Raw genomic sequence first — 10827 nt, forward strand, 5'->3', positions numbered from 1 at the left:
ACAGCAATATCCCCTTTAGGCATTTACCAAAGTGCTTCTCCTATAGCTTTCCGCCTTTTTCCTCTTGATGAGATCATGTTGCATTTCCTGCTTTGGGATTGAAGAAGAGACATTGCCATGGAAGCTCTCAAGAACTAATTTGCAAATCTGCAGTGGCAGTCGGCGGAGGGATTGACGCGCACGGCCCAGTTACTTGTATCATTCAAACACAACCTATCAATTGCAATTTGCCCACCAGAAACCTCGACATTGTGTCAACTCGAGTACCAGCACCAAGAGTCTTCTGGCCATGTCATTTTTGATTGAAGGACACCATCCTTTGAGGTATGTAAATTAATAGGCTAGCTGTCAAAGCCTCTAGACGGTACCTTGCATACTGTGTGTATGTCTACCCATGTCAAACCCTCACCGGGATAAGAAAGGTGGTCCAGCAACCTTTTTTTTCTTTCTTACTCGTCCCTCTGCCGCCACAAATCGGAATGCATTCGCGTTCCCTCAAAAGCCACACGTCCGGCTAAGGATTTTACAAGAAGAAGCGAAATGGTCCACCAGATTCCCAGGGGGGTTGTTCCTGCTCGGGAGCCACATGACGCCTTCCGCTGCTTGCCAAGGCCTACAAGCGCAGCCGCCGGGAACAGCTTCATTTAGGCAAAAACGGGGGGAGAGGTGAGAGGCCCCCAAAAAGAAATGCAAGTGAGCTGCTTACCAGCCTCCCCCCTCACCTCTCCAGCGGCCTCTTACTCAGGCCCGCGGGGAGCTTTGCAGCGGTTCCTTTTCCAACAAGGCGCGGCAATGTAGGCAAAAGCATCTCTGGGGTAATGTAGATCAGATCGTTTCTCTTCCGCTCGCCAGCAAGGAAGGAGGGTTCTGCGAAAAAAGGTGTGGTCATGCGCACGTCTGAGCTCACGGTCAAGGACGATCGGTTTCGGTCTGGGCGGTTCCCAGGAAAACATGATCTCTGGTAAGCTAAGATCTTGGAAGAGTACCAAGGTAGTAAAGCTTTGCTGCCTCGCCCACTGTGATGGCCCGCGCTTCGGCTTGTCTTACCGGCTTGCGCTTTGAGATGACCAGTCAAAGATACCGACTCCCGTGTGCCGTATTGCCATGCTCTCTGGCGGTTTTTCATAGCGCGAGCGCTGAATGTCTCTGCCATCCCACGAGCTGTCTCACGCTTACTCGAGAATAATGTCTCAATTATCCGCGTGTTGCCGGGAGAGGACGCCACAGGTCTCTCTTTACGATATCAGACCGCCAGTAATCTTCGTAGATGACCATGATTGTTATCATTCATGTTCGCATCCAAGTATAATTGGCAGGACAAGATTTGAACAACATCCGTTTCTGCCCTGATGATGCCATCCGCTAGTACTTGCAGGCCCCCGCTGCGTCTGTTGGGTTACCATCTGGGTACAGAGTACGCAGACAGAAAATCATGGCTACTAGGTCAAATCATTTGGAAGGGTTGTCATGTTGCAAACAGCTAGACCTGTTTTGGGAGATACTCCAGGCACAGCGGCGCGATTACTACCCCACGACTCTTATTTGACAGCCATCGGCAGAGCAGATCGCCAAGATCGAAGGATGGACGGGCGGAGAACGGGGGGTCAGATAGTGCGTGTAATTGTTGTCATGCTTGACAGGTTCATCAGGGGTGTGGTCATGTTGTCGGATCTGCATCCAGGGTAGGGTAGGAACAGGGTGAGGGGGGGAAGTTCAAGGTTAGTTAGTAGCAGAGAGAAATGGACAAGTCCACCCGGGCGTCCGTTCCCCAGCGTCGCATTGTGAGCCGGAAGGAAGCTCGAGAAGCGAATGGAGGATGATGCAAGGCCTCGATCAGTCAGTTCACTCCGGGCGATTGGGTTCATCATGCTTGCCTTGCGCACAGTCGTTGAGCTAACCAAGAGACCTTGTTGATCTGCGAGAAGCTCAGCTTGTCCCTTTCAGCGGGAGTGCCCAATCATTGTGGAGTCTCCATGTTACTATGTGTGTAAAGAATTAGCAGGAGCTGATATGTATAATAGACCATATTATAGCCCACGCCCCTCTCTTACGGCCTCATGCATGACACGAGACCCTCCGAACCTTGGTCTCAAAGAGAGGGAGAGAAAATATGGCCCTACCTCGTTGTTCATGGTGGCGCGCCAAAATGGCCCTCCGAGAGTCTAAATTTTCCTGGGGGAACACAGGATTCGAGCGTCTTGAATTTGAAGAGTAGAGACCCTGTGTGTGGGGGGTGCAAATAGACACACTGCATGTCTTTCATATCATGCAAGGAATGGGCTTAAAACTGCTGTTATGAGCCCCGGCCATGGAAGTTCATCCTTGCAGTCATCACGTCTGAAGACGTCAACCTCCTGGATCCCCACATGAACGCAATATATTGTGCTCAAGTGGCTGATGATGATTGTGGAAAAAATACTGAGATGTCGATTGTGTGACCAAGATGCCCGCTTATGTATACTTTCTAGTATTCAACTGCCTTGACCATGTCTGTTGGTGCGGCGCACAAAAGTAGTGTATATTGAACCTTCTACGTCGGCGCTAGATCTAGCCATTGTTACTGAACGGCTCGCAACAATTTGTTTTTGAAAGAAATATTCATGATAACATAAAAATTCCTGTTCTTCTTTCTAGTGTCATTCGTGCCCCAGTACTTGCGTCTCAAAAGCAAGCCGACATGTTCGAGTTCGCACAAAGGGACGTCCAATGGATGCTCCAAACTCCAGGATCATTTGCGGCAGGTTGCTTGGATCCCAAAACTCTGCAGCGTATGTGTATGTTTTGTCTACTGTACTTTTTAAGTGACTAGGCCCTTGGGGCCTTGACTATCCGTACTACGGAGTGGTGAACTTCCGACCACGTTCCACGAAAGCCACTGACCTGTGTCCTTCTGTGCATGTTTTTCTCTACTTCTCTCCTACAGCGCCCCCAAGGTCTACGCCCCTGGCCATCGTGTGATACGAATCAAAAGCAAAAAACGCTCAAGTAAAACAATAATAAGAAACACTGCTAGTGTAATTTTCTTTTTTTCTTCAATGTGGATGGGAAAATGGGGTTCGTGATCACGACATACCACAGTTCAGTGAACCCACGTATAACAGGAGAAAAAAAAACCCCTTGCCCTGTGAACGCCACGCTACACGGCATGCTGTTGTACAGACATGGAAAAGGCAATGCCTGCGACAAAAGACCGTGGTTCATTAGACAGACTTGCTATTAACCAACTTTGCAGTAATCTCCTCCCCTGGTCGCCTCAATAAACAGTGTATGCTTTTTTTCATTCTTTCTTTAGAACACCGTCAGTATCATGTTCCTTTGCTTTCCTGTAAAGTACTTGAGGCGAAGAGCCACAAGGAATGTGTTGGAGTGGCGCTTCTACGATAACGAGCAGATGGAGTGGAGAAACAAGAGGCGAGATACTTTACAGTTTTTGACCATGATGACAGCTTCAGAAATGGCCATCACTGAATTGTGCAACAAGACATGTTGCACATTATTGCAATTGTTATTGTACCCGCAAATTTGCCAGAGGTCGCATTAAGCTATTCAAGCTTAACTGTAATAAGCATTATCCCGGAGAATTCTGTCATTGAAAGATATGCCATGTCCTCTGGGGGCACAGGCATGGGAGTTATATCGGGGTCGTATTCCGGAGTGTGACGTTAATATAATCATGGGCTGGGCGTTGGCCGGGTTCGTCTCTTTGATGGCAGCATGTCACGACCTGCTCAAACAGGTCTGGTCCCTGGTATTGTTATCTTGACTGCCTTGGGTTATGTCGTGATGCCAAGCATCAATGTGATTCTTGTTCAGAAGATATGCCAATTATAATTTCAAATACTCAGAGGTCTCTACTGAAGCAGCAGTACCATTGATATTATACAGGGGTATTCACGAATGAGACAGTGCACACTATGAGGACGATGTGTTTTGGGTTTATGTTCGTAGATTTATACAGACATCAGAATTTTTGAGTGATTCTGATGAGTTGTTTTGTTTCTATGTACTAAAATCGGCCCTTGCTGAGTCCACATCCGAAGACATAACAAGGTGAATCAAAGCCCGACAACACAATGTTGTTATTTCGCCACCAAAGCGCCTGGTCTTTTTTCAAATGAAGAAAATTCGTGACCGCATTATTCAACCCCTGAATAATTATCCAAACAACAAAAAAGTCCAACTCCGAAAACTCCCTCACGCTTTCCAGCATTGCCGCTCCGTGATGCGAACCAAGGAAAAAAGTATTTGCCACAATCTGAGTTGTACCGCCCCTGAAGAATGGAAAGTCTATATATACAAATCAAGACAATGTTGTTAAAAAAAATGCATTGCTTGGAACAAGATAAGTGTCGAGGAGAAACGGAATTCTCGGCTAGGACAAAGTAAATGTAAACGCGTTGATCTACGCTTCATTGGCGAATGAGGATTGCAAATGATGGCTGGTCCTCACTCATGCCGTGTGAGAGAAAGCTTGCGGGGCCGGAGTGTTGCTGAAGCTACGCTTTCGCTTCATGTAGCTGTCATGCGAGTAGTCGTCGGATCTCTCAGAGCTCTGAGACTGGCTCGTGTTCACTGCGTTTCCACCAAATGAATCTCTCATGGGAGTCCTGGTACTAGATCCAGGCATACCACCGTGGAGAGCATGCGAGAAGTCATGAGGGGGAGCAATCGGCGCGCTCATCTGAGGCATCGAATAGTCAGAGAGTCCGGATCGAATACCGGGAGTTCTCGGCTGTGTAAAGTCGACAGGTGCCGTGAGGGGGGCTGACGGGAAGCTAGAGGTATAGGCTGAAGAGTATGGAGTAGCCGAGGTAGCACGAGGGGTGGCGGGTCCATTGCCCTGCAGGCTGTGCGCCGAAGAGACCGATCGGTACTGTTGGGTCCGAAGATCCAGGTTCAGCGGAAGAGTGGCTGTCGCGGCGCGAAGGCGGGAGTTCTGCGGGGGATGCTGAAGCGTAGCGGGTAGGCTCGAGTAGTTGATGTGAGTTGGAGATGACTGCAGGGAACCAGCTACATGGGAATTAGCTTTTCTGTCTTGGCACATTTTGTGAAGGGCAACTTACTGGAATATGATCCGGATTCGTAGTTCATACCACTGTTGGAAGTCGAGCCGCCTTGTTCAGACGGGTACACAGACTGGTGACGGCCTGAAATTGCAGGGCTCGCATTGCCACTCTGATAGCCGTAGTCAATTGCATCGCCTTTCCATGACATGCTTGTCCTCAACGGCGACTGCATGGTATCCGATCTGGATCTCGACATGGTCTCCCGCAGCTGAAGCGGCTGCAGTGGCCGAACCTGCTGTCTAGATTGCATCTGCATACCTCCGTCCAAGCCCGATTGTCTCGCGAAAGGGTTAGATGTACGTGGACCACTGGTCATCGGGCTCGTCAGGTGGCTGGAATAGTATCCTCTGTCGTTGGAAGTCGCCGACATGGGCGAGAGCATGTCCGGGGAGCTTTGGCTGAACCCAATACCTCCAAACGACGGATTCATTCCAGTAGGAGACATGTTTGCATCCCCGTCGCCTCTTCTAATGGTGTCCAGCATCAGAGGCCTGATCATGTGCTCTGCATACGACTGCGTTTGGAAGTCGATATGCGGTGTAATAGGGGGAGTGTTGATGGTGTGGACTGCTCCATATGGGGAGTGGAGAGCTTGAACATTGTCAAAATCGTCAGGAACAGCCCGCATCTTGATCATGCGATCCCGGTCATCAGCTGTGAGGCGCTTGATCTTTGCACGTCTGTTACCCCGTTAGCATTGTTGAGCGTTAGTGTTTATGAGTCTTGGTACTTACCGGTTCTGGAACCAGACCTGGACCTGCCTAGGGCTGAGTCCAGGGATTTCTCTAGAGAGGCGCTCGCGGTGGGCGGCATCAGGATGCGGTTGCTTGGCGAACTCGCTCATGAGAAAACGCGTCTGCTGGTGAGTAAGGCTTGGCCGTGTTAGCAGACTCCAGAGTAGAGTGATCACCATTTAAAAGCTTACCGGAAGCGCTTCATCTTTCTTCTAGCCGCTGTGCGTTCAGCTGCCGTCATCGGACGGCTCGTTTCGCCATCACCATCGCCCTCAATGTCAAGCATGTCCTCATCATCCACAAGATCGTCCTCCTCCTCTTTGCTCATGATTGTGTCGTCGAGTCCACCCTGTTCGTGACCAATTTCTTGGGCTCGGTCGGCCGACGAAGCTGAGCTAGATTCCTTCACATTGGCAGGTCCGACAGGGGCAGTTGACACCGACAGCTCATCCTGGACATTCTCCGTCTTGATCCCGTTTGCCAATGTTTGGGACTCGGACGCCTCACGAGTTGGTGACTCAACTTTCGGGGCGTTCAGCGCCTGGCCATTGCCAGTCTGCGGCTGAGTTCCGGGCGAGCTCACCATGGTCGAGCCAGAGTGATTGGTAGCCTCACCAGTGGTCGCAGCAGTACCAGAAGGGGGAGGGATTGTGCTAGCATTGCTGCTATTTGTGCTCGATGCTTGTTGAAAAGGTTGAGCGAACAAATTGGGCTCCCCAGGAGGAAGGTAGGAATAGTGACCCTGCCACTCAGGTTGTGAAGAAAGCGGGCCCTCGAAGTTCGACATACGTGGGTTCGTGGGCTTGTGTAGTAGGGTCTGGTACTTGCTGGACCAATGGCTTGACTCCGAATCCGGCTGTCTGGTAACAAGCATTGGGAAAAATGTATCGTGAAATACTTGACGTTACTGCGACACGAAAACGGTAGGAACACAGCAGCTCGTGGGACGAGGGCTTCGTATATGAGAGTCGAAGAACAGCGTCTTGGAATAACGAACGTGAGTGTTGTTTTTGTTTTCTTTTTGGAGGAGCCTGGCAAGTCTGTCTAGGATATAGACACCCGTATTGGTTTTGTTTAGAGGCAAAAAATGCTCCTGCTCTGTTTGCACCACAAAATGCCGAGATTCAACAATAGGAAGCCGGCTTTCAGGAAGAAAAATGAGGATGTCGTCAAGTCCTACTGCTTTCCGAGCTCTTCACCTCGTTGTGTAGAAGTGTTGTAAATCAACCTCAAGTCGAAAGTTTTGGAGTAATCGTCCTCAAGACGGCGACTTGTATGTGATCTTTTTTTGTTCCCCTGTGAATAAAGATCGAGACCAGCCCTACAAGTAAAGGTAGACGGGATATAAACCACTGGCGGAAGATATCTCAAAATGGAAGCATGGATAGAATCGAAAAGAAAACGAAGGTGAAGGTAAAGTCAATGAAAAGGGTAGTTGGTAGAAGAAACGAAGGAAGTCGTTGGTGCAGTTGAGCCTCTCTCTAGGGACTCGGGAACCTGATATGTATAATAAGTTGAGAAGCGTTTAAACGATGGTGGCTCCCGGTGGGGTTGATCGCCTCAAGATGCCTGGACTCGACTGACCCAGTTATTATGTATGGGTTCGAGGTTTGGCCTGTGGTTGTAACAAGACGGCATGTCGAGGGGTCCCTTGTTTGTATGGATGGCAGAGGTGGAATTAATACCGGCCAGTATGGCATACCCTGACGGAGAAATGTCCAGGCTGGATCCGAACGAACGACAGGGACTGCACGGATGGTGGATGAACGATCACAAGCCGTCCATGGGTGTTGGGGGTGACTTCGGACGATACGTGACAAGTTTACGGTAGAGATATCGAGCAAGTTTCGAGCTGCCCGTTTTGACGGGGCCCCCAGCGTTGGATCCGAACGGAGCGTACCCAGGTAATAATAAGAGAGATTGTAGGAGACCAGACATTCAGCCACACACACACACACACAGTTTACTTTTGTTCTCTTGCCATGCGGCCACGGCAGTCTTTGTGCACGCATCCTGCGTAGTGTTGTGTGTTATTTTTTTTTTTATGATGGTCATTCTTTTTTTTTTTTTCGTGGTCTCGCGCCAAATCATCACGATTCTTCTCTGATCGTTGGATTGAAGCGCGAGCCGTGATCAAATTCGGAGGATTTTGTAGCAAGCAAAGCTACCTAGTCTGGTCCAGACAACCAAAAGACGGAGGGCATGGCATAGTGCTGAGCTTGTTGATGAGAGAGCCTCCGGCGGATAGTGAGACTTGCGCTATAAGCGACCCGCTGAAAAGAGATCAAAGAGGAGGGGGGATCGATGAAGTTTAGCGGCATTAGTTCTATGTCTTTTAGGTGGGAAGGACCTACTAGGACTTGCCTGAAGGAGAAAAGCTTGCAGAGAGGATATCAAACATCAAAGAACTGCGTTTCCTACACTACCGTGTGCAGACAGCAATGAGGAATGTACCTACCAATCTACCTACCAACAGCACTGCAATGGCTCCTTGGACATTTCTCGCAAGCCAGCGGAGTGTGTTGAAAGCGCGGATAAACGCATGACCGTAACCAAAACTGTGATCGAATTCGACCCAATGAGAGCGTCAAGACCTTCCGCTTGGTTTATGTGGCCCCGCCGTTTCGCCTGTCGGAGTCTGTAAGTAGGCAGGTAGGAGGGTGTGCTTCTATGCATCACGAAACTGCAGACGAGCAACGAGCTTCTCGTCATTGTATGGGAGTGGGGGGGAGTGCATCGAGCGACTGAGAAGCAAGGGTCGCAATGTCTAATGCCTGATCCCGGCGAGCCGGACAGGGAGTAATGGGAAGATCAGCCTCCCTGCCGAAGAGTCGAGAGCCCATGTCAGCAACCGTGGAGGACAAGGTAAGGGAGAAAGACAGAGGGAGTAAGAAAAAAAAAAGTGTACATACAGGGACACGTACGTATCCCTAGGCCATCATAAAATTGTCTAGCAAGGTTCGAGGTCTGAATGTCGGTCGACATCGCGAGAAGAACATTCGTGGGAATTTACTCGACGCCCCATTGCTCATGTTACTCGAGTGGAAGCTCCGCTAGTTGGCCGACGGCAAGCCATGATGAGAAGTACGAGTCCAGACAGTAATGCCTACTACTACCACTTACACAGACATTGAAAGGTCCAACACAATGAGCCAAATACATAAATACCTATGTACAGTAGTCGGCTCGTTGAACAAGGCAGATCCGACGACGGCTCGAGAACTGTAACCTACCTAGATACCTAGTTGCGAACCGACCGCAAACCCCAAACCGAGGACGAGGTGGTGCGTGATGGTGGATGAATGTGCGGGAATGCTAGATCAAGCATGACGCTCAACGAGACGGACTGACAGAATAGGAGACAAGGGGGCCAAAACTAGATTGTGCCTACCGCCTACTTACCTACCTAGCATATGTCATTAGCGACTGGTCTTCAGCGGGACCCCAACCTAGTAACCACAGCATCAGTACTATGGTAGGCTAGGTCATTGGCGCGGGCTCAGAGGGATCATAGGAACGCTCGCCGAATAAGCCGTAGCCTGATTTGTTGGTTCCTATGTTGCCTTTGGTATTGGTAAAAAAACGAGAAAGAAAAAAAAGAGCCTTTTGGGTGTAAGCGGGGCTGGTGCCAGGCTGGACTGTTATGTATGTAGGTTGTGCGTATTCTGTCGATAGTGAAATATACATGTCTGTAGTGTGGTAGCAGTGCAGCAAAGGCTTTGGTAGCTAATGTACACTTTAGTTCGTTGGCATGCCGGCGGCATCAACTAACTGGTTGTACTACTTCTTTTTACCTCTATTACTACCTACTGGTAATTGCAGCGTGATGACTGCCAGCAGAGCCGTTTGCTAAACGGGGGGGCTCGAAAGGGGCAGCGGGTCAAAGTATACTACCATGCTGTCTGTCTACTGATATTACGGTACATTCTGTCAACTGGGTCTAAATGGCGGACTGCAAAGGTTTGGCTGATGGGCTCGCTTCATGATGTGTCATGACGTGTTGTGCTGTTTTGTGCTATGCAGTAAGTACATGTGTATGTATGCATTGCTGGAGGTTTCTTTGGAAAACATGCAGACAAGAAAGAAAAGGAAAAAAAACACCACCAGATGCACGCCTCACAGCGGCAGCAGGATTCATCATTCCCTGCTTCGGCCAAGACTCGAGACCCTACCTAATCGGGCCCAAGCATCAAAGTCTGTGCTTCATGTTGGACGCATCTGCAGCATGGATCCACGCCATGGTTTGTTTCATCAGGGGTTGCGGCGACGACATGGATCATGGTCGGAAAGCGAATCTGTATTCCGCAAACGCCGTGTCCGTTGTGGGCATAGCGAGTGCTTCGGTGCCGCCAAGTAAGTGGCGCCGAGAGCAGGCCGGGACAGCAGCGACAGACAACAAGCAACGGCTAAAGCGACAGCCAGTCTTTTGCTGCTATGCAGTATTTACTCCCTGTAACAACGTTGGAAGTGTGCATAGGTCTGGCTGGTAGCCATGTACAAACAAGATGACCAGGCCGGCAGTCAAGCAGGCAAGTAAGATGATAGAAAGACCATCAGTAATGTGATCGGGACAAAACAAGTCCCGAGTCAGAAGCGGAAGATTACAGCATGTTCTTTTTTTTTTTTTTTTTTTTTTTTTTGAATGTTCTGAGAGTTCCGGGATGCGTTTGTGAGGTGGTGCAGATCCAGCACGGCATGATGTGAACACGAACAGCGCTGTGTGATCCTTGGTAGATCAGAAACGCCTTACGCACTTTAACGTACGCAGCTGAAAACCCCCCACCAAGGATGTGCGAGTATGAGGATCGAGAAGAGAAATTTCACAGAGGCGGCGATTTATTTTTCCCTCTTGAATGTGAATCACGAGAAATCTCAAGATTGTGGTTCGGTGGGTATAGGCACGAGTCCTTCAAGTCTTGATGCAATTTCGCAAGCACAGTTCCTCATGGGGTAAGCCTGGCTGAAGGCTGGGTAACCTGGCAGCTTTAGCCTTTAGTGTTGGCCTAAGATCGCACCACGTTGGTGGA

The 10827-nt window shown here is 49.6% G+C and overlaps 1 protein-coding gene across 1 annotated transcript; it reads right to left on the bottom strand.

Annotated features, from left to right (window-relative positions):
* Positions 1-4450: 4450 nt before the first annotated feature.
* PFICI_09516 (uncharacterized protein) lies at positions 4451-6674 on the bottom strand (the record flags this gene model as incomplete). The annotated part of the gene is made up of 4 exons (XM_007838097.1): positions 4451-5010; positions 5064-5746; positions 5801-5938; positions 5992-6674. 4 exons carry the CDS (start codon positions 6672-6674, stop codon positions 4451-4453), a joined length of 2064 nt encoding a protein of 687 aa, XP_007836288.1.
* Between the last annotated feature and the right edge of the window lie 4153 nt (positions 6675-10827).

This window comes from Pestalotiopsis fici (assembly GCF_000516985.1).
Source record: "Pestalotiopsis fici W106-1 unplaced genomic scaffold PFICI_Scf_6, whole genome shotgun sequence".
In the NCBI taxonomy this organism is placed as follows: Eukaryota; Fungi; Ascomycota; class Sordariomycetes; order Amphisphaeriales; family Sporocadaceae; genus Pestalotiopsis; species Pestalotiopsis fici.